Source organism: Triplophysa rosa, linkage group LG14 (assembly GCF_024868665.1).
Source record: "Triplophysa rosa linkage group LG14, Trosa_1v2, whole genome shotgun sequence".
Taxonomy (NCBI): Eukaryota; Metazoa; Chordata; class Actinopteri; order Cypriniformes; family Nemacheilidae; genus Triplophysa; species Triplophysa rosa.
Window position 1 is genome coordinate 14,622,211 of NC_079903.1, and position 24,942 is coordinate 14,647,152.

A 24,942-nucleotide genomic window follows, 5' to 3' on the forward strand; every position below is an offset into this window, starting at 1 on the left:
CAACTAGGTACAACTTGGGCACCAAGACTGGTAAAACTACATGGAACACGATGAATAAATAAAAACAAATGGTATCACAAATGAAAACAAATGGCTATGTGCAGCTTATTTAAATTATACATCAGTATTTAAAAAATTACAGAAAGTTGTTTTAAAGTGGGAAAAACAGGAAAATAAAAAATGATGAAAGCATGTTTTATTTTTCCTGTTAAACAACCAGAACAGAGGCTACAAGAACTAATTTCTAAAGCAAAAAGGAAATAAAAAGTAAGGAAATGAAAGGACATTCCAATTAAACTAAACCATTGGATGTGTGAAGTTTCAAATTAGATCTACTTTACTCCTTTAAGGTAATTTTAAAATGTTTTTGTTTTAAAAGAAAAGTGTCTTACAATAAATAATTAAATAAAAAATATATACATTTATTCATTTAGCCCAGGGGATTTCAAACTAAGGTTTGGGACCCAAACAGCAGTAAATTTGCTCTTGTAGTAAATGACACAAAAAGTCAAAATAATGACAATTATAACGGTTTTAATATCTTACCATGAGGTAAGTATTTTACATTTCGTTCACTCACTGACATAAATACTCTAAGAGAAGGAATGTGTCCTGCTCAATATTTATTAAAAAAAATATCTGGTGTGCCTTTAGATAGATGATACCTGTCTAGGTGAGAATGAAAAAGGTGAGAACCTGATTTATCATATGCTTATCCGAAGTGACCTACAAATGAGAGAGCATTTAAGAGCATTTAAAATGTTGTCGAAAGAGCTAGCAAAAAGAATAGCCTAGTATAAAAAGCTGTGTCCAAGTAGGAATATTAGAATTAATAAATGTTTCATATTGTTTCCAGTTTTAGATTCAACGTGGTATGCTGTTTCGTGCGCTTTGGTCTCAACTTCTACATTCTACGCCATCGGGTGTCGCTGCACACACAGCCTATGGTGGGTTTGACAACCGAACGCGGCTCAGGGTCCGATAAGATTCTGAAGTGTCTGATCCATTCTGACACGGAGAGAGAGAAGTGAGAAGGTAAAGGACAAGGGAAAACACGGAAGAAGCTGGTAACTGCGGGAAAGGTTTGCGCTACAGAGGAATTTTGACTTTTGGGGATCTTTGGATAGGGGAAACCCCGTAAGGGGAAAGTCAAGAGCGGCAAGAGCATCAGACATGAATCCGAGGTGAGTTAAAAGGCAGCGTTGTATGTTAATGCACGCGTCGCGCTCAATCGTGCGAGTACCTGTAGTTCAGGTGCGCTCATTGAGCTTATCTTCTGCATTATGATAACTGGCGCTCGTGCTGCAGGCGTGTCTGGACAACAGGGAAACTTATACTTTTTAATTACATATTTATTTCAATACATCGTGGCAAGTGTCTAAAACTAAACACAATCTCTCCAAGTTTTTATTTTCGAACATTGAAAAATGTTAGAACAGAATAACAATTGGTAGGCCTGTATAGCCTACTTACTTTTAAAGAGGGTTGGAAATAATAATAATTATTGTTAGACAATGAACTGCAGGTACAATTACTGGGACTGCATCACCAGGCCAGAGGATTTAAAATATGGAGTTTTACTTTTAATGAAAGAATATTGTTTAAAATAAATAAGTAAATTCATAAAGTAAGATAATAAATAGTACTACCGAAAGCCATAACATTTCCAAGTTCGCTACATTCATCTTTGTCAACTTGTTGGCTGATGCAGTCTGCACAACATGCTAAAAGTTCATCTGTTCTGACTAATAACACCAGAGACCCAGTAAATGTCTGTGTACTCTGCGTAAAAGTGTGTGAGTAAAGACTTGTTATGGACCGTGTCATAAATGATATTTATGCATCAAACGCACCCATAAAAAAACAGAATAACTAAAAAGGCTTTTTAGTTTAAAACACGAATCAAACCTTACGTTAAACAACAACAACAACAAGATTATTAAGTATTTTTGCTAACTAACTGCATCAAATTAGATCAATGACATCCATTTAATTTGTTATAGCTAAACACAAACTACTGAAAAAAATTAGTTTTTATCTAAAAGTTCATCAGAATTTGTGCAAACACATTAACATATACAAGCAGGAGTATACATTTAAAGACTCGATATACTTATCTTGAATAACCTTATTTTGAACTTTATACAACACTTAATCAAGGACACATAAGTCAGACGTATTCAGGATGTTCACAGTCATAATACTCTTTAACGAAAGTGATGTTGTGACATACGATAAAACGCCTGTCCCTTTAAGACGAAGCCTCTACGTGTTGTGAAGTTCAAGTTGGGGTCACGCTAAGTTCCTGCCCTCGATTTTACCTTTTAGTTTTATTATAGACTGACATCACACGGGGCGCTAAAACACTCAAGCAGCCCAGAAGCCTCATTATCATCTCCAGTGGCGTTACTGCAACGACGCAAAAATAGTCAAGGAAATTACAAATACAAAAAAATCGAGGAAAACTGATACAGGAGTAAGCACGTATTTTATAGGAGGAGTGAGCGAGCGAGCGAGAGAGATAGAAGAGAGAGAGAGAGAGAGTACGAGAGTACGAGGGAGGAGGGAGAGAAGTGGAGGGAGGGTGAACAAGAAGAAATTCATTGCAATTAATAATAAAAAAGAGTTGGCAGTCGTGCTCGGAAAACTGGCATGGTTTTTGGGAGGCTGGCAGTTCAAAGTTGAAACGTCAGAAATGACTCCAAAAGACTTTTGAGATGATCATTAAGGGAGACTTAGATCGGATGGCAGCAGAGATCGGGCATCCAGGTAACGCTTATTGCTCTTTACATTCGAACCTACATTTTAACTTTATGAACGATTGATTCGTAGCGTTATTAATAGTTTTGAATCGTAAAGAAACGGGCAGCCACAAGTATATTTATTCTATTGTGTGTGACTTTAAATTCGAGAGCAATTAGCTGATCATTGTAAAACTTTAAGAAGACGCAGTTGTTTGTCTTTAGGGTTTTGAGTACTGTATTGTCTTCCGCGTTGACGTTATAATTTTTTTACATGAAAATAAATGCATTTCCAGAAGTTAAACGTTTTTAAGTTTACTCATCGATTGTGAAACGTTATCTTTCACAATTAGCCATTGACGTAAGAATCCGAAAGGGAAATTCATTATAAATAGTTACAAACAAGTTTGTATTTAGCAGTATTAGTCCAAAAGGTTATGCCATCATAATGGTTTCGTCTTTAACATACAGTTTTATTACATTTTTTATTGCGGTGGATTCTCTGTGTTTTCTTAGTGATCTGACTCTCTGTCCATCCTTAATTGAGAATTCATAATGTTTCACATGCGAATAGATTGACATAAAAGTAAGAGAATAATTTGATTTGAATAAAAAGCAGAATGCCTTAACACCCTGATGATGCATGAATTGCAGTCTGATCTGTAATTAAACTATTCACTTTACTTTCCATCTTTGGTGTCAATAGTATTTTAAATTACACTCTCTGTTTAGTCTAAACAACATTTCCGGCCATGTTTATGAGACGAACAAGGCTGTCTGACAGATCAGCTCTCAATAATGAAATTTGTTAATAGAAACTAAAGTAGCTGTAATTGACTGAGATAATTCATTCAAATATTTTACACGCTTAAAAGAGCATCTTGTCATTTTGTCGTTTATGTCATGATTTATAATAAGGCCTGAAAGGTCATTACTTTCCCAATAACTTTTACACCTTAATGTCTTACTAAACCTTCGTACTGTGGTACTTAGAATCCAAGTATTTATTTCTGAGTTGATCTACTTTGCATGCTAAAGAATGACATACTTTAAAGATACTTAGTTTATAAAGATACTGGGCCTAAATCTACGAAAACAGGTTAAGATTATCTGAGATTATACATGTGGAATATTTTCATCTCGTCCTTGACATTTGAGGCCACATATAAGGGATAGTGAGCTATCCTCCCAGTGGTACAGTATTTATGAATGAAGATCCAGTGTGCTGATAGAGCGCGAGAGAGGGAGAAGCGCTCCGTATGGTTCCAGAGAAAAGGATCTGTAGAAGGTTTAGCGCATGATGTAGCTACTATTTCCAAGCGTTTGCGTTCAAAGTATATATAAACATGGGCAACAGACCTCAGGTTTGATTTTAAACCACTTAATGCCTCTTGAACAGGAAAATAGATCTATCAGACGTTACTTGGTGCCAAGAGCTTTTGCGCAGATAGTGTTTTAAACGCCCCTTTACTAAACTATCACATCTTAGTAATACTAAAACTAAATAATAACACTTAACTTTGTATGTCTTTCAAAACACTTAAAACTGACATCAATTAAATTATATAAACAATACCGTTTTACCTTTTGATATCCTACACATTTGTTGAATGAATAACAGGAATGTTATATTATGTAACTAAATTATACATTTCATATTGCATTATATATTTATTCTATATGTATATATATTTTTTATTAAAGTCAAATTTAAAAATTTATTAAAAATTTATTAATTCTGAAAATGGTCTCTCGTATGTGTCATGCACTTACAACCAATAATAAACAATATCAGTTTACATATTTTAAGAAAATTCGCTTTACTAACCGACGGAGTGTTTATTTCTTAAATGTACATTAGAATCAGTGTAGGGGATAAATCTCAGAGGGCGTTTTTGTGGTAAAAAAAAGATGACAGACCCAGGGCGGAGAGAGAAAGAGAGACAGAGACAGAGAGAGAGAGAGAGAGAGAGAGAGAGAGAGAGAGAGAGAGAGAGAGAGAGAGAGAGAGAGGAAGTCTTAAGAACATGAGCAGACCCCTGCCTCACCTCAAAACCAGCAAAATGACAACACAGACGAAACACAGGGCTAATGAATACCAAACCACCTAAAATATGACCCATGCACTGTCTTTAATCCAGTCCCTGCACCACACCAAATATAGCAAACAACCAAGGACTCTGTCGCACGACAACCATTTACTGCATTCAAAATAAGTGGCATTTTATAAGCAATATCTTTTTTATTCTAATTATAAGTTATCGCTATTAACTCTGTTTATTAGACGAACAAACTATATTGTGGACTCTCAGTGCATTTTATGGACTGTTTTGAAAAACACTTTTTAATTAAGCGATTTCTGTTGATAACCCGTACATTATTTAAAAGACTCAATTAAAACATGGAAATGTTTTCAGCCTCAAACTGTATATCATTTTCTGATTGATTGATTAAAATAAAGTCAGTTTTAAAGACGCATAATCTGAATCCGCACGGTGATACGCTTGAGAGGATGCAAGTGTTTATGCGTAAAGTTCAAACAATCGTTTTAAAACACGATTTACTGCTGTCACCACTTCTCTTTGAACCTGATGCCTTTTCTGACTGAATTACAACTGATGCATTTTATGAGATCGCTTATAACAAAATAACAATATTGTCAAAAAATTATTTTTCTTTCTTTCTTTCTTTCTTTCTTTCTTTCTTTCTTTCTTTCTTTCTTTCTTTCTTTCTTTCTTTCTTTCTTTCTTTCTTTCTTTCTTTCTTTCTTTCTTTCTTTCTTTCTTTCTTTCTTTCTTTCTTTCTTTCTTTCTTTCTTTCTTTCTTTCCTCATGACTTAACCCCTGCACATTTACTTCCTTTCTATTTTATTCATTTTTTTTGTATTTTTTTGTTTTATATGTTCCTTCTATATTCACAGCAAAGCAGCAAATTTAGGACAGTGCGCGCGAAACGCTATATATCATGCGCTCATACATATGCTATTCTCTCAAACTCTCACAGCTAATGGAAAGGACACGAGCCAAAAATTGTTCTAAACCTTAAAATACACCTGTCAGTGATGAGACGTGTCCGTGGGCAGCAGAGGAGGGGATAAAACGTACACAACTTCAGCGCTTTTTGTTATTAAGAAGTATTTTTAAAGACGCCTACGAGAGAGACGGGCTGTGAAGAAATGTTGCGGGTGCTATTTGTTTGCTTGAGTGGCTCCATTGTTAAGGTAACTTTGACTGCAACAGGCAAATAATATTATGTCATCTTTTTCATCGTTTCTGTGGTTTTAGTGCATGCGGCAGCTGTGAAAATGTATCCTCTTTGTATAATTGCGCAATTATGTATTCATTTGAAAAACTATAAATGACGCGCTCGGAAATAAAACGGAACACATGATTTGTAAATTATGAAAATCTTGAACGCATTTCACGCTGAGGCAGAACTCGTGCGTTGAAGGCTGAAATAAAGAGGGAATGTACAGGTGCCCTCCACACCAAAAATGTCATGTAGCTGACGGCATTATTTCCACTAAAAGGAAACGTTTATAATTAAAATAAAACATTCTTACTGATTTGAAGTGATGTCTGTGCAAAAAATGTTTTATACAAAAAATACAATACAAATTTGTAAATGTTCTGCTTCTGTTTATCTCCATGTATGGTTTCTCTGTCTAACACACTGTGTGTAGTTTTAGTGGAGTTCCCACAATGACACGCGCCTGTACAGAGTTCAGCTCCATCTTTAGATCAAACAGATGCACAGACATAGCCTACAGGCTTGGTAGGAAACAAGTCAGCGATTTTATAGACATCACATTTATCTTCTGATTGAAACTTGAATAAGAACAACCAGAATGAATCACATAAGTATGTTTAAAATGTTTACAAGTTTACAAGTTTTTTATGGATGCCATAATGCAGTGTTAGGGTAGTCTTAGGATGCTAGTTTAAAGGCTAATGCACCTTACTGTACGACTACAAACGACATTATTCATTTTAGAAGATTATTTTATACAATAAAATAAACAAGGAGAGGAGAACTAATGTTGGGATGACTGCCTGTATTTATTTAGCTTCTCCTTTCGATCAAAAAAATGTAATCCCATAGGGACCCTAACAATTAATTTGATCTCATATACAGACTGTCCTCATGTAACAGGGATTAAACAGTATATTCATAAAAATGTGTAATGTTTTCAGTATATGTTTACTTTTGTAAAAAAAAACTAAGCACCATTGTTTAAATCTTTATGAGATTTGTGATCTTTTGGAAATAATTTTATTTGTTAGTCACACTTCTATTAAGTAGCTACACCACAGCAGCGTGTCCTATCGTGATTTTGCTGCCTTTTTCGTCCCCTCTAGTTTATGTCTGCTGTTCATCACACTCGCAAAACTTTCGGTCTGACTTTGTTTAAAACTCCACACACCACCTCTGGAATTCTTTATCAGGAAGACAGCAATATAAAAACATGTTTATACTGGCATTTTTCCTATGTCTTTTTCTTTCTTTTTTGTTAACGGCACTTCACTGTAGGCTTTAAACATGTGGGTTTGTATCTTGATAATGGCAAAACCACAGCGCTCTCACTCATTCAGCTATAGCTCAGTTTTATGGAGTCATACTGATGCTGCTTGTACTAAGGAAAAGCTGAATTGTTTGGAAGTTGTCCTGAATAGCCTACCTGAATGTCTACAAGATATCAAAGAGTAACAACAGATGTATATATTGGCTCAAGAAAATGCACATGAGCTTAAGTGCTTTTTTATCTTCAGTCAAGTTTTACAAGACAATCTGTCACAGCCAGCGGTGCCCTATTCATAAATAATGTGTGTTTTATACATCTCAAAACACAGCAATTAAAAACAGATTACAATTGGCACAGCCTCTTGGCAGAAGTTTTGATCCAAAGCAACTTTCAAGCATTCAAATGATACATTTTTTAGTATGTGTGTTCCCTGGGTAAATATCACTCTGTAAAGTTCAGTAATATTGTCTTTTACAGATCTTGCATTTAAAGCTTTTTCTTTAACAGTTTGATTTCTCTTCTGTTTCAGGTGGCGGTCTGAAGTCAATGCTGGATGCCATGGAAGTCCCAAGTCATGCTAGGCACCTCCTTTTGCAACTGAACACACAACGCACCAAGGGCTTCTTGTGTGACGTCATCATCGTGGTGCAGAATGCACTGTTCCGGGCTCACAAGAACATTCTGGCGGCCAGTAGCCTCTACCTTAAGTCTCTTGTCGTTCACGACAACCTCATCAATCTGGACCATGAGATGGTCAGTCCAGGTGTCTTTCGGGTCATTCTTGACTATATCTACACGGGCCGGTTAAGCGAAGGTGACCCCACCTCCCCAACTGAGCCTAATATAGCGGCGGTGCTGGCTGCTGCAAGTTACCTGCAACTGCTAGATCTGGTGGCTCTATGCAAAAAGAAACTGAAGAGGAATGGGAAGTACCATTTTCGCCCTAACCCTGGGTTCTTACCTTATAAATTAGGTTCCAGTGGGATGGGGGGGGGACGATTTCGAGTCTCTACTCATGTCATTCAACCTACACCATTTGACGTCCTGCCTGCCCTCCCGCTGCCCTGTCACGGAGGAGAGCTTTATGCCCCAGCTCTAGCACAGGGGCCTCCACCTTACCCCCCAACAAAAGCATCCTTGTCACCACGGTCAGGCCTGCACTTACCCCCCACCCATGGGAACTGCTCATCCGTCTACGGCCTTGACCTGTCCAAAAAAAGTCCCAGTTCCCAATCTCAGCTTCCTTCCAGCCACCCACACTTAATCTCCTCCCTCCACCCAGATGAAGAGCCTGAAGGCGAGCTGGACCAAAGCAGCAGCCCCTTGCGCAGCCCCAATGATGGCTCCCGAAAAATGGAGACAGCTCACCACTCTGTGCCTTTAAACCCACATCCCTTTCCTCTGACCAACCATCCCCTTGCACCGCATCTTCCCCACCTACACCGTTCTCAGGACCAGGAGCCTTACCCTTGCCCTCCCAGCCCTGAGCCCATGGACGACTCCAGAGAACAAAGTAGAGAACGGTCAAGCATCTATCGCTGGGTGAAGAACGAACCCTCTAATCCAGAGGATGAAGATGAGGAAGATGATGAGGAGGACAGTGGAGGAATGAATGGGCAGGATAAAGACAGACATCATATGAATCACCATAAAAACAGTGAGGAAAAGATGAATATAAGCGAGAGGGGCTATGACAGAGGAACCGTTACATGTGACGATGGAGAAGATGAGAATGGCACGGGCAGCGAGGAGACGGGAAGCAGTGAAGGGCGTTCATCTCCTCCTGGTGCGGGTGGAAGATATCACATGCCATATGAGCCAGAGAGTTTCGGAGATAACCTATACGTGTGCATCCCCTGTGACAAAGGCTTCCCCAGCTCGGAGCAGCTCAATGCTCACGTTGAGACTCATACAGAGGAAGAGCTTAACAATGGAGGTGAGCTGGACAACAGCAGTGGCAAACCCGCCAATTCCCATGGACCTACGAGCTCAAACAGCTCCAGTGGTCTGCACAGCCCATTCCTTGATAGCAAAGCAGTGCAAAACCATCATCCTATCGGCCTCGGGGAGATCATACGACCATATCGCTGTTCATCCTGTGACAAGTCCTATAAAGATCCCGCCACACTGCGGCAACACGAGAAGACCCATTGGCTGACGCGCCCGTACCCTTGTAGCATCTGCGGCAAGAAGTTCACCCAGCGCGGTACCATGACGCGCCACATGCGCAGCCACTTGGGCCTCAAACCCTTCGCGTGTGATGCCTGCGGTATGCGCTTCACACGGCAATACCGCCTTACAGAGCACATGCGCATCCACTCCGGAGAGAAGCCTTATGAATGCCAGGTGTGCGGGGGCAAGTTTGCTCAGCAGCGCAATCTCATCAGTCACATGAAGATGCACAGCAGCGGAGGGGCCGGCGGAGGACTCACCCCTGACGGCAAGTTGAAGATAGACTTCTCTGAAGGCATTTATCCCTTGAGCAAGTACACGGCTGAGCATTTGGGTCTGAAGCAGGAGAAACCCTCAGATCTTCTTATAGCCTCTCAGCATCTGCTGGCTGATGCCAAAGTCATTGAGAGCCTCTACCCACTGTCAAAGCTGGCGGCGGAGCACCTCGGCCTCACCCACAGCAAGATGGACATACTGAATCAGTCACTTCCACCCCCACCCCAGCAGCTCCCAGCAGAGACCCGCACCATCGATCGCTACTCTCCCAGCTAGAGGGGGAACCACTAAATAAATCTTCCAAAGAGACATCACTGTATACCATTCACAGTATTCAACTCACACCTCATCTTCATTTGAACCTGCACCTCAGATCGGAGGCCGGAATGTGTTGGCCATAAAATGCACACAAACTGTGTTTGACTTCTAAACGTGCCTTTTGCAGATTCCGCAGTAAATGCATTTCTTACTTTCTGAAAGGAGAAGACTGCTTTATTTATAATCTGTTCTGACGGCGGACACTCAGCCGATGCAGTATTTATATAAAAACAACTTCTTTTTTGTTCAATCACCGAGCCAAAAAACCAATTGAAAACCAAAAAGAGATTGTTTTTATTTATTTTTCTTTTTTTTTTCGTTTTGAATGTTGGAAAAGCCAAAGAGCAAATGTTACAGAAGAGTGTTGCAATCGTAGTACCCTAAACTTGTGTACTAAGTATTTACTAAGTGGTGTATATAAAATGACAAAGCACATATGAACAATATTCAGGGCTTCTGTCCAGATCGCAGAGAGATGTCTGGACCAAACAAAGCCAAATCTTGGGGATTTTATAGTAATTGGAGGACTTTTTATAGACTATTTTTGGAGTACTGGATCACCTGTATCTGATTTTCCAGCTTTGTGAATGACCCAGTTTTTTCCATACTAAAAGGGAGCAACTTTCAGAAGAGAGTGTTTGTTCCAGGATTTAGGTAACGTGCTCTAAACTTTTCTCTGCATTGATGTAGTTATCCCCTTCAACACAGAGTTCACAGAGAGTGTCATTTCATTTTTTGGACCTTCAGGTGTATGGTCTTGCTTTTTAGTGCTTTTATGTTTCCTTTTCTTTCCACCAACTCTCTTTTGCTTCACAGACCCAAAAGTGCCTTTAACTTGTCATTGAAAAAGTAGCAAGTGCTGCCCTGTGATCTCACAACTGGAATATATTTGCGCATATTCCGATCATGATATAACGTGTCCACGTGTTTCGGCCCATCTGGTGTGACAGACCAAACAAGGGTGGTGCTTTGAAAATGGAGTAATATTTACAACGGAACAATAGAGCCCAAATGTTCTCAATGAACCACAGCGTCTACGCAACGCTTTTAGATAAATGTTTAACTATAACAGTGACACCCCTTTTGCTACAAATCCTGTGTATATTAAGTGTGAACAAACAGTCATGCATTTGCAAATGATGGATTTAGCCACACCTTTAAGAGCTTTCTCTGTCAATTGTGCGCAAGGGCCTCCTCACCCCTATTATGGTGCAGTTAATTTCAGGCTAATGTGACGGTTTTAACCCGGCAGGGCCCCACACGCGCACACGTAAATCCGCTAATGTGACAACCATTTGAACATGAGGAGCAGATCTTGCCTTCTCTTTCTCTGATACTGTGAGCACAACTAGCAGCAGCTGGTCCATCAGGCTAAGCCCTGTGAAATTTCACATTTTCGAAGGCTATTCGCGCTTGTCTGTCCCACTGATGTGAGATTTTATGCCAGTTGACCAGGCCTTGTGATCTAACGCTGCCTGAACATACACCCTAATCCCTCAGCTACTGCACTAAATATGCCATAAACTAAAATAATCTGCAAATCTGAACAATCATCAATCTGTCAATTCTGTCAAGCAACAGAACGCACAGCAGCCTGTTAGGTGTTAGGGTCACAGCCACGCTTGTTTCCTTTCTGTAGTATTACAATTAATTTTGCCTCTAAATAAATCACGTTTTACTGCGGATGTAAATGCATAAGATGTGACAAAACACATTTTATAACAGTGTTCCAAAAACCATGTTGATAGTCTTTTCTCTCAGACCTAATTTTCTGGTTGTACGATTTGTACAATTACAACCTCAGTTGGTGAATGTGAAGATTAAACCATGAATGCACTGTGAAAGAACTAACACATCTGAAAGCTTTAGAGCTTGGTCAATATTGAACACATTGTGAGGGGTGTTTGGGACACATTACTGAGGCTTTGTAGCATGTCACTAATCAAAGTTTTTCTTTCTTTTTTAAATAAATCAAAGCAAAAAGTCAAATTGGTGCTTAACTCAGGACTGAGCCCCCATGTCAGTGGGCACAAAGCTTTGGCAATAGTTTCGCACACAAAATTCTCTCTTTCTTACACAAAAAAATGTATAGCCTACAGCAAAACTTAAGCACACTCTTTTGGGAGGGATTGTATTGAATTTAAACCTGTGGTTGTTTAAAAATGCTAAAAATGTTATTTTGTTTTCTGAAATGATTTTCTTTGAAAATTACCTGTTTGTTGGTTTGTTTCTGAATAGCCTATGCAACTGTCTGTCTATTTTTACATTACCAAAAAATACTGTTATGTAATTCAATGGTAATTTAATTACCATAAAAGGCAAATTTATAAATTAAAATGATTTTCATGATTTCTACAAGATTTTTCTCTGTACACTTGAAGGTACTTTAAGCAGCGCAGATTAAAACTCACACATGCACCAAGAGAAATGCCAGATAGCAAGTTAGTTTACTGTTAATGTTATGCTGTATAAGAAATGTTGTATGTTTATCAATAATTCGCTACAATGATAAACACTTGGCTGAGTGGGTAAGGAGGAAGCATATTTTCTGAAGTTGATTGACCCATTTGTTCTGGGCGGGCCAGCAGAAACTTTATCTGACCTCTTTGCCGAGAGGCAGGATTAGACTCCCAGTGAGGTTTTGTATACATGTACTATTAAACCACACGCATTAAACCAGCTTGTTTGGGGCGAGACAGATGCTGAAATTTCCCAACACTCTTAAGTGGATAGCGGAGATCCAGAAATTCCTCTCAACTTAATATTGCAAAACACATGAAAACAGTCTGGGCACAGCGGTTTGTTTGTATCCAAACGAACCCCAGAACATAAACGAAATACAAATCTTCTGACTCGAGGGAGAGAACAATATTACAGCTATCATAACAATTAAAACTTTGACCGCAGACATATTAATACGCGCTGAGGAGATGCGACAGCCCGTCTGAAGTGGAATTTAGTGGTGGGAAAAAAATCTCACACTCCTCCACTTTCCTCACCATTCATTAGCTTATGCTCATCGATATCTATCTTTCTATTTCTTTTGACAGACAAAACTAGAAAAAAGCATTAAAAAACAGAAGTGAGCAAGAAAGTTCAAAGTCCCTCTGTAATTCGCACTGCTCTGAGGGGGTGAGGGGTCGATGGGAGGGGTGTGAGTAATGTATTGGTTTTGAGGAATAAAGTTAATAGAAGATGAAAGCGCATCTCTTAAAGGAATAGTTCACCTTCAAAATAAAAATTCTTTCATCATTTACTCACCCTGTTGTCATTTTAAACCTGTATGATTTTTTTCTTCTGCAAAACACAAAAGAAGATATTGAAAAATGTTGGTAACCAAATACCGTTGGTCCCCATTGACTTCTATTGTATGGACACAAAATCAATGCAATTCAATGGGGACCAATGGTTTTCTGTTACATTTTTCAAATGATCTTCTTTTGTGTTGTGCAGAAGAAAGCCGTACAGGTCTGAAATGAGTATGACTAGAGGGCATGTAAATAATTTTCATTTTGAAACTATCCCTGAACTATCCCTTTAATGTTAAAGGTTTGGCTGCAGTAGCAGAAAGCAAGATGTTTAATGTATGATAGAAGATGACAGAAGCAAGACAAAAAGAGAGCGAAAAAAGTACGTTTAGTGGACTGAAGCTATTGTATATCTACGGAAAAGACCCTAAACCTCCATCCTATTCAGATATAGAGTGCTGCGCCATGTGCTCCTCAAAGCTACTTAGCAATCGTTCCCTCCATTCTTTAAAGTGAGGTGGACAGAGTCTTTAACCCACTGGTCACCCCTCTTATCCTCATCACAGGCCGAGCGAAGAGAAACAAAACTTGAGACGTAGTTTAAAAAATGTGGAACACTATACTGACCATGCTTCATAAATGTGTCCAAGGGAAATATTCCTCTCAGTCTCAGGAAACCCACTCATTCTGAGCAGAAAACCAAAACTTAACCAGAGCTGGTCATAAACTTTATAGGGAACAAATATACTCCAGTAAGTGCTCACAGAACATTTAAACAGTAAAATTGAAAGCGCCTCGCTACATCAGTCAGAATAAAGAGCTTCTATTGAGGCTGAACCTCAGGTCTGATAACAGTCAGATGGGGAAGTTAGTGGCATATATTTGAAGTGTTGATTTTGTGCACGTCTTATGAAACTGCAGAGATAATCTTGGCAGGATCAAAAGCCTAGAGCTTCTTAGAACTGATTTGTCGATAAACCGGCCTCACTTCCTTCATACAGCTGGTGTGATGGACATACAGTTTCTGTACGTGTTTCACAATTCTTACCCCCATCTAGATTTAATATAAATTGTTGATCTTGACTCATTTAAAACCGTCTGCACTGAGTCATCTGGGGCCATGTGGAATCTTACATCAATGTCAGCAGCATGGCCCACAATGCACCTGTCCATCCATCTGGCTTGTGTTGTCTGAGCTCAGCTGCGGGAGAGAGAAGAAAATTGTGTTACACTTCAAAAATCTATTCCTGATCATATCTAAGTAAACATCTCAACAGGTTTAAAAAATGGCAAGTCATTTTTTTGTCTTGTTTAAACATACTTCAAGGATTAAAAACCCAATAAATTTTGTTGGATTAACCACAAACATTTTCAAACCAACTCAAGATTTTATTAAACAAATTTGTATTGTTTAAAGTTTAGAATCCTTTCACTGTAAAACAAGACATTTTTGTGTAATGTATATTAAGAGTGGGCACATTCATCTGTTTCACATCAAGCATTTTTATGGATTCGCATTCGAATCCGGATTTTATTCACTTTAACAACACCTGCCTTCTCAATGGTCCGTGCCACTCCTTCACTCTTCCCACTCAATCTCCTCCCTTCATTCACTAGATCCTTGCTCTGTGTCCCCCAGCACCCTCTCCTAAAGCCTGACCCACAACACATGCCCACACCTCTCATGAAGAGGCTTCCAGCTGTTCTTCATGCTGTAGAAGACAGTTGTCTAAATGTTTACGTGAATAACTACTTTCTTCTACTTCACGCCCCGATCGAGTTCCTGAGTGAACATAAAGGCATGTCAAGATCAGCTATATAAACAACGGATGGATCTATTGTATCCAACTTTATATCTACAAAAGTATGCCTAAGATTGCAGAAAAAGCAGAACCTTTGTGATTAAAGATGCTTGAGGATATAAAAGGGAAATGCTCAAAAACTTGCCAGTAACACTGCAAAATTATCACTTTTGGTTGACCAGATGTGAATCTGTAAGTGAGACCCAAAGCTACACGGGAGACAAGATTGATGTTCATGACACATAATTTTGTTTCTCAGTCAGTTCTGTGAAATAGATTTTACAGCAGTGTGTCTTCTTGCACAGTCCACTAAATACAGCAAGTAGAGGAAGTATTTTGGCAGCGTTCTCTTTTTTTGATGCAGCTGATTTACTATAGAAGGCTTTCTAGTTGGGCTAGTTAAAAAGCATCACAACAAAATAAAAAAACACTATATATTCTGGTTAAAATATTTTTTTAACTTTAGCACAGTCAAATCGATTAATCACGATTAATCGATTGCAAAATACATGTTTGTGTTTATATAATATATCGGTGCTGTCCTTCTGAAACCTTGTATCTCCATATTTTGTGATTTTTATTTTTTGCCATAAATAATTATTATTAGTCACCCTTTATGTTTTTCACTGGGTTTTGGAAATATCTAACTAATAAAAAGTATTAAAAAGTGCTTGACAACTTTGACAACACAGTATTTAATCATTTAAAAATTACAGTGTTTTTCGCGAATTTGGACATCCGAGGTTTTGGAAGGACAGCAACGATATTCTTGTGTGGTGTGTATAATTCTAGGTATATATAAATACACAAGCATGTATATATTTGAGAAATATGTATAATATCTATTTATACATAATGTAAATTATATTTAAATATAAATGTATATATATTTATGTAAATATTTCTTTATATCTTCACATGTGTGCTTTTATGTACATACATGCCACACACATACAGTATATTGTGTGTTATGTTTAAATGATCTTTTAAAAGTGTCATTGAGTGGATGTATAATAGTGTCTCAAAATCACATTTCTATTTTAAAACTCATGGCCTGAGTATCAGGATAGTTTTACCAGGGCCTAAAATTATCTCCTCATCTCACTGTGACAGGAACAGGCCGTCTTTGTACTGGCAAAAAGATACGGTCGCTACCAATGTCTTCTTCGCCATGTTTAGTTTGGCCGAGCCGTACCCCATCCAGAGCGGAGACCAGATGAGCCGATTACACGCAGTCAGCGGGTTGCATATAAAAGTCCAGGCCGCACTGCGCAGTCTGATGAATCTGAGCTGTGTTTGTATTTGTGGAACTCATCCATGAGAAGACATGCCTCAAAATTCTGTACGGTTTAACAGAACACGTAAACAACAGAAAAGCTGAACAAGTCGGCCGCTGGTAGTCATGCATGACCACACACACACACACACGCTCGCAGCTGATTGGCAGACAGCTCCGTCATTGCTCTCTGTTCCAGATTAGGTCAGATTTAATTAGGCTGTCCCTGCTGCTTTTGGAGTGTCGCTTTGAGTTTAAAAAGTCATTATTAAAACACAGGCAGCCTTACCGATGCTAACAAGAGGCCAGAACATCTCGGAGATGGCTTGAAGGTCCACACACACACGTGCGCACACACACACGTTACTCTTGTATGAAAAATCTTAAGTATGTAGTGTGATGAGGAACAAAAGAGGGGTATGGTCATGGCACATGAGCAAAAAGAAAAGGCGCTAGTACATAAACCAGACACCAACCAAAGGCCCCAAACAATTGTAGGCATTTAACAAAAAACAGCGTGAACAGAGAAAAAAAGAGGAAAAGGCACAAACTCATTCAACCACCCAGAGCACTGTGAATGTTCCCATTACCCTGCGGCCAAGCAACACACCAGCATGTCTGTTTTGATTTCAGCGATCACCATTACTTCTTGTTCTGAACCTATTTCAAATATAACACAATTTAATATGCCACTTTCAAGTGCTTTCTTGCAAGATTTATGTGACCAAAAAAAGCGCAGTACATACACATTTGAGCAGTGTTTATTTGAATTGCGTTGTCAATTGTTTCTGTCCAAGTCTATTTTGTTTGCTTTTACTGAAATGAATGTATTTATTGCATGTTTTTATTGTATAAATTTCTATTCTGGGGTAATAAAATTGTGTTTTTTAATTCCAATATCTTGATGAATGACTTTGATTAGGCTTTTAATTGTTTTAAAAGCCATTGTGAAAATGACATTTTCCACCTATTATTTGAATCACCTTGGCAATAAAATAACTTTTAGAAAAAGTGTGAGCTGTATTTATGTATTTACTGTGGGAGTGTTATTAATTTGAAACATTGTGGCAACATAATTAACCACATTATTAACTGCAGTTCTGTTAATATTCTTTTGGGTCAACAGACTGTTTTTGTACTGACGATGAAACATTTGTGCTGAGAATAAAGGTGGGTCGGATACTCCCATCTGGACTTGAGTTTCAAAACAGCAAAACTGGGTTCAGAAAAAATTCTGAATGAAAGTCATAACTTACACAAGGTCCACATTAAACACTCTTCATTTCAGTCAGACACTGTCAGCTGGGGTTCACGCAAACACACTCCCAACACGTATCTGAGGACACCTTGAAAACAGCAATCTCTCAATCACTCGCGCGCTCCAGCGTCTCCCGATTAACATTTCGACATCGCTGGAGAAAATATTTCCTGGAAATATCAGCAACATAATCACATCCAGCGCACTGCCACGTGTGGCTTATTGAGATGCAGGGGAAAAAATATAACGGAGTCCAATTTTGAGATCTGTAATGAAGTCACTAAAAGTTTATAATAACAAGTAGGGGCAGACTGAAGGAGAGCTTCCAGGAGTTTCAACAGAATAAACGTAACTATCCAACAGCTCCTCAGAACTGTGAACCGTGACTCCATCTGTTTCATGTCTGCAGCCAAGACCCTGAACTTTAAGGGTTTCGACGTGTTAAGGCAAATTGCAATGAGTCCTGAGTTTTATTCTGTATACTGATGAATTCAATATGCATACACTGATAGTGACCTCTGAAACACACTGATATCGTTCATGTAACCGGCAAAATGTTGACACTACATTTACATTAAATGCAGATGTGTTTTTGATTTTACACTGTAGTTTTGATAACTCTCATGTACCACGAAATGTAAGGGATAGGGTATGATTTCCTAAAGCCATTCCCTGTAAACCTGAATTAGTTGACTTCACTAGAAATTTGTGTGGAAACCACTTGCCTTCAAACTTTTTAGTTTTTGCACAAACTGAACGGATTAAGTTGTACTAACACAACCTTAATTGAATGCAGCAGAGAAACCATATCTACATGAAGTCTTTAGTAAAAAGCTTTAGTTAACATACCTCCAAATCATGCGTTCACATCAAATATTTTTTACACTGATCTGATGATATTCGATTGATGAAATAAACTTGTTCCCATGATAACACAGAGTATAATGAATGAAAATCATGATGGCTGCCGATCACTGAATAAACTTGATTCTCCACAGAAATACACACTAAACTCCATTTTGACATTTGTGTAGAGAAATACAATGCACTGCGCCTAACAACGCAAACTGTCACCTAAATAGTCACTTTACATGAAACTATTATTTACAACAAAACAACATCAAAACATCCAGACACAAGTACGAGTATTCCTCATGGCATTTTGTACTAGGATTTTAAGTACTATGAACTAAACGTTTTCCTGGATTTTGTTGGTTTAAGATTAAACAAAATATCTTTTTTGACCAGTGAAAATCTTTTAAAAAAATATTTTCTTTTTTTTAAAATCTAAAACACAACATTACGAGTAATGTTTAGTCATGATTGCTTGTGTAAATAAAGACAAATTTAGGATTTACAGTTCCAATACCATGCATTATTTTATACATTTATTTTTATATCACACACTACTTATACACTATTTTATTATGTGTTTTAGGTTTGTTACTTTAGGCTTACAATATGCTGTATAATTGTATTAAATTTGTGTTATTGGACAGACGATTTCAGATTTTATATTACACTTCATATTAAAAAGAAAAACATGTTTAAATGTCTCTATTTATAATTATGGACATTTATTTTAGTATAGTTTACGTTTACGTTGTTTTTGCTTTGCACAAGCTTTCTAACATTCTGTTTTTGTATTGCTACATTAACCAGATCGTAATTGCTTTCAGATGAAATGTCGGTTTCACAAGGCGAGTGTCAATGTGAATCATTGACTGTGTGGTGTTGATAAAATGTTGAGTGTGCCGCTCGGCTGATCATAGTACCAGGCTGGAATCTCTGGCAATTTGCCCCTGCCCCCCACGGCTGGGTGTCATCCAACCCAAATGCCAGGGGTCTGCGGTGTCTGGTGTCATGTAATCAGTGGTACCTCTGCCCATGTCAGATAATGTCATAGGGCACAAAGTTCTCTCATGTTTGTATCAAAACATGTAGTCTACTGCAGAGCAGCAACAATTACAAGAAAGAAGGCTAACAGCACATTATAATACATATACATGACTGAAAAGATGACTTCCTAATGTCTCAAATATGTCTCATCCAGCAATGAAGTTAAACGGAGATCTCACTGAGACCTGTTTCTGTTTTTTTTTCACTGATAAAGAGAGCTCAGCATAGAACATGAAACGATTGTCCACACCCAAGTCCATTGAGAAAGATCTCTATTTGAACATTCCTCATCAAAACTTTCTGAGACCAATTATGTGGAACATGCTATCCACATTCATTTTCTTCTTTTACTCTCAGCATCCCGAAAAATGGCACGAGTAACATCTGAGACAAATGTAATAAGCCTGAGCTTTGAAAGATCAACCACTGAGCAATACAATTTTTGTGTTAACTCAGTGTTGGAAGAAAGGTGTATGACAGACAATATTGAGGGCAAAGGGCACGTATTGTACTGATGGAATCACATCTCACACAGCAAGAACTCAGGCTGAACAAACTCTGCCAGCACAGCATGCTCTAAGAAACAGCTCAAAGACGCTGGCAGGCCGAGACAGGGTGTGAACATATCAGAGATCTCGGCCATCTTTCTGGCAGGGTGGATTGCTCTTGCCCGATATGACCCTGTGTTGCCATTTTGACAGTTCTGCTGAATGCGGAATGAATTGCAAAGCAGAGATGACACACTTTTGGTTCTGCATTATACAGTGTGTGCTCTCTGCCCCAACTCGCTCGGAATCAAGATGGAGAAAGGGAATTAGACCCAGTGGCATTTCACTTGTTGGACCAACCTTATAAACCACCTTAAACCGAACAACAACAAATTATGATAATTATTAACTGTGAGCACATAACATTAGAATGAGGCTAAGAACAATGTGAACATTTGTGGTTCCGTCACGAATCCGTCAAAAATCCGTGACCCTTTTCTAAAAACATATGAAAACACTTTTATTAGTAAGATATATATTTAACCCCACTATAACGGCTATATCTGGCAAAATGTAAATGCTTGCAGACAAATGCAAAATTAGGAAAAACTTCAGACAGTCTGTGCAAGCATTATTCCCAGCACTAAAAATCCTCTCTCTTCTGGCAAAGCGTTCCCTCACTTCTCTCTGCCCGATCCTCTTTTCTTCTAAGTTTTCACAGTGTGCTTTTCCTCCCCATGAATTGGGAAATTCAACTCTTTATGTTTTCATTAGAAAAACAACCTCACAGTCTCTGATTGTAATGTATTAGTGGCGGTCTCTGCTGCCAGCGTGCTGTTAGCCAAGTGTTTCATACCAGCAGCCTGTGCCATGATGAGGAACACAGAGAGGAACGGACGATAAAATGAACGGTTAACAGACAACAAGGGGACGTAGAGATACAATGGATAGAGAAAATGGGTTTAAATGCTAATGAAAGGTTGCTAATGTTGATATATGGCTTAAAGGGACAGTTCATCCAAAAATGAAAATTCTTTCATTATATATTCACCCTCATTCATTCCAAATCTGTACGACTTTTCTACTTCTGCAGAACACAAAAGAGGATATTTTAAAGAACATTGGTAACCAACATTGACTTCCATTGTACGGACACAAAACAACCGAGACATTTCTCAAAATATCTTCTGGTTCACAGATGAAAGAGTCATATACAGGTTTTGAGTGACATGATGGTGAATAAATGATGACAAAAACATTTTGTGTGAACTATTCCTTTAAGCTCAAACAATGTGTACTGTATCTGTCTTCGATGGTTTACATAATATTATATAATATAACATTTGCTATGTATGTTGTGATGCAATAGATTAATTGGTATTGATGTGCTATATTTCATAAACTAATTTTGATCTTTCTTTTATAATTATTATGCACCTGACTTCTGAACTCATTTCGATTCATAAAATCAAAAACTATACCTCACAATACGACTGCGTATAAAAACAAAAGGGTGTCTAGAAATGCTATAAACTTTGTATATGTATCTTGTATGTGTATATGTAAATGTATCTTAAAGGGACCAGTAAGCGCTGATGGTTTAAACAACTGTAACAGATTTACACCTTTACTTTGTAACAGAAACTTCACGCTGGATGACAAATGACGGGAAGGTTTGCAGGTGCACAGTAATAAACATGCATGTGTGCGCATTTGTATATTTTTGTATGTGTAAAGGGTGGGTGTGGGTACGTGAGAGTAGATGGTGGTGGTGAGGGTGTCAACTTTAAGTGCCACTTCCTGTCTTGTGATTGACACACATCTGTGGGTACCTACTAAAACAGAACCACCCATCCTGTGACATTACCAGAGGAGCTGTCAAAACAAGTGAGAGGCCAGCCTTTCTGAACACTTACACAAACACATTGACAATCACACATGCACATTTATGTAATATAAAATACCCACACGCATGCACGTCTGATTTAATATCTCCATGGGGACAGTCCATAGGCGTACTGATTTTTATACCGTTGAAACTGTATATTTTATCCCCTACCCCTACCCCTAAAGATCATAGAAAACATTTTGCATTTTTAGATTTTCAAAAAATATCGTACTGAACGATTAACAAGCTCTTTTGCCCATGGGGGCGCGCGCGCACACACACATGCACATGCACACGCTTGAGAAAAAGAGAATAATAGATGATGTTTATGCACTGGGATGGTGCAACAGAATTAAGATGAACTGCTTGAGGTCTAAGATGCATTGAACTCAGATTGTACAAGCCCAGACTGTGGTGTAGTGAGGGGCCTGAGGCCAGTAAACACAGGGGAACCCCTGCCTGAGAAAACATGAGTATACACACACACACACACACACTTAAAGAAGCACCCTCAGATCTCTACTGCCATACTGCTTGTGCCTGAGGGGAACGAGACTACCACTGCGCTATTGAAAACAGTTACACACCGAGTTAATGGTAAAGTGTGTAGTTTCTTCATAAACTATGTTCTCCTTTCCCATGCTTAAAATGCAAAAAAATTGTAAATTGTAGGTTTGCTCTGTCTGTGAATGTACATTCCAAAATAAGCAGCATAGAAAATGAGTTCATGAATAGATTTGTTGGTTTATTTCTATGATAAAAGGTGTGAAAACTGTCACATTAGTAGGGTCATAAGTGAGGTTAGGTCTAAACAGGCTCCTAAGCAGCTGGGGATCCAGACCTTCAGAAAAGCACTGGGTTCAGGTGTCCAGTGACCTCATGGGGTAACAGAGCCAGTGTAACCTGCCCTACAGTCAAGACAGAAGTGAGGAGGAGACCAAGTAGAAGGGACCGCTTCAACATCACTTTGCATGTATCTGTGCTGGAAAGGTGTTGTTGTATCTGCAAAGGAATGTGTGAAAGCGTATTACACACACGCACGCACGCACACACACACACACACACACACACACACACACACACACACACACACACACACACGCACACACACGCACACACACGTCTGGTTTATTATCCCCGTGGGGACAGTCCATAGGCGTAATGTTTTTTATACTGTACAAACTGTATATTCTATCCCCTATCTCTAACCCAACCCCTAAACCTAAAGATCATAGAACACTTTTGCATTTTTAGATTTAAAAAAAATATTGTTCTGTATAATTTATAAGCTTTTTTGCCCATGATACCTCAGTTTTGGTCCCCACGGTGACACGAGTCCCCATTGAGTTGGTGTGCATTCAGGTTTAGGTCCCCACCGGGATATATAAACATGAACACACACACACACACACACACACACACACACACACACACACACACACACACACACACACACACACACACACACGCACACACACACACACACACACACACAAACATTTTTTCACCACATTAAGGGTACAGGATGTGATTGAATGTCTGCCTTGTTTAAAAAAAACATACAATGGGATTAAGAAACTTTAAACTTCTGAAAAATTTTCAAGAACCATTATTATCAAGTAAAATAAAACAATAAGTGTGAGCAAATAACATTGATAATGTTAACTATGTTGCGCAACATATCAGATTTCGTTGCTTCTGTTGAGACACATAGAATGCACTTTGGAATTAAGATCATTAAGTTTGGGAATAAACTTGTCAGCCAGTTTAAAGATCGGGTATCATGCTATGTCATGCATTCTGTCTTCTTTACACTGTTGAACATGCTGGCTTCTCATGCTTAACATGGCCAACTTGTTAAAAAACGAATTGGACGTATGATGTAGTATTTCTGTGCTTGATACACGTCCCCAGCACTCCAACTTGTTTCAGAAAGTTTTTTATAATTCTGGATCCCTGTGTCGTCACATTCCTTTCATTGGGCAATTCTCCTGGAAAAGCATGGCAAGGCGAAAGAAAGAGCCCACCCACGAGCCAACCGACGAGCGAGACCCGCTTACCATCAAGATTATCTGCGCTGCATCAAGACGGGCTGTGCTGCAGCTCGTTACTCTTATGATAGTGAAGTTTAGGTGTGTCTGTTTGTTCACGGCATTTCAGTGAAGGATGTTATATAAACGGTGGATATAACGTTGGATTTGGAGATCATTTGAAACTGATAGATGGTGCGGTCCCAGCGCTAACATATGGCGGACATGAACCGCACACGGTAGTCATACCTCTGTGTTTTGTTGGCAATCAGCATGTACGTGCATAATGTAACACGAAGGGATTAATGTGATGATGTGTTGCTTGCTCCTGCTGTAGTTCCATCCCACTCTCCTCACTAGTCCCACCAGCAGTTCGTGTTTTTCCAGAAATAATCGTACAGCTGTATCTCTCTTTTATACATTTGATCAAACTAAATACTCTTCAAAGATATGACGTATGCAATACTACTGTATAGGCACTCAATATTGATATGAGATTGGCAGAAACTGCCTGTGATATGCGATCTTTAAAGGAGAAGTTCATCTCAAAATCAAAATTGTGTCATTTTTTTCACACCCATATGACATTCACCTATTTTAAGACCTCCCAGTGTCTTCGGAACACAAATAAAGATATTTTAGGTGATTTCCAAGAGATTTCCAGGCCTCCTCATAGACATCATGGTTATAGTTGTCAAGGTCCAGAAAAGTACTAAAGATATCGTTAAATTGGTCCATCCACTCATAGTGGCTCAATTGAAATTTTTAAAAAGGGACGAGAATACTTTATGTGAAAAACAAACCAAAACAACGACTTTAAACGATATATTCTCCTCTGTCTTGTCAGTCTATGGTGCGCGTTCACGAGAGCATTTCGACGCATGCGTATTCAGTTGGGCAAAAAAGTGCAAGTCTACCTCAATATCGAAATCATCAGACATTTTGCGAAGATCAGCTTATATAGAGCGTGCGTCTGCTTGTAAAAAAAGCTGCGCTTCCGGGTTGTCAGTCAGAACGCCGGCGT

General features: G+C 38.7%; 1 protein-coding gene and 1 long non-coding RNA gene across 4 annotated transcripts in view; one reads left to right on the forward strand and one right to left on the reverse strand.

Annotated features, from left to right (window-relative positions):
- Positions 1-274: 274 nt before the first annotated feature.
- hic1 (hypermethylated in cancer 1) lies at positions 275-13,402 on the forward strand. Of its 2 annotated transcripts, none has more exons than XM_057351110.1 (2): positions 275-2,769; positions 7,793-13,402. In XM_057351110.1, the coding sequence occupies exons 1-2, from the start codon at positions 2,718-2,720 to the stop codon at positions 9,985-9,987; spliced, it is 2,247 nt and encodes a 748-aa protein (XP_057207093.1). In that variant the 5' UTR covers positions 275-2,717; the 3' UTR covers positions 9,988-13,402. The 2 variants fall into 2 exon arrangements, with proteins under 2 accessions (XP_057207093.1, XP_057207094.1); XM_057351111.1 differs by having other exon boundaries at positions 275-1,184.
- Positions 13,403-13,576: 174 nt separating this feature from the next.
- The window catches only part of LOC130564753 (uncharacterized), a 79,216-nt gene continuing 67,850 nt past the window's right edge, over positions 13,577-24,942 (reverse strand). For both annotated transcript variants that reach the window (XR_008964299.1, XR_008964300.1), the window contains one exon: positions 13,577-14,478. This is a non-coding gene — a long non-coding RNA (uncharacterized LOC130564753). The remainder of the gene's footprint in view (positions 14,479-24,942) is intronic.

What these genes read in the sequence shown, in the direction of transcription:
- hic1 (XM_057351110.1), top strand. Translation starts at nt 2,718, where the DNA reads ATGATCATTAAGGGAGACTTAGATCGGATGGCAGCAGAGATCGGGCAT. An exon ending in AGCAGAGATCGGGCATCCAG is followed by an intron (nt 2,770 to 7,792) that starts GTAACGCTTATT and finishes CTTCTGTTTCAG; the next exon opens with GTGGCGGTCTGAAGTCAATG.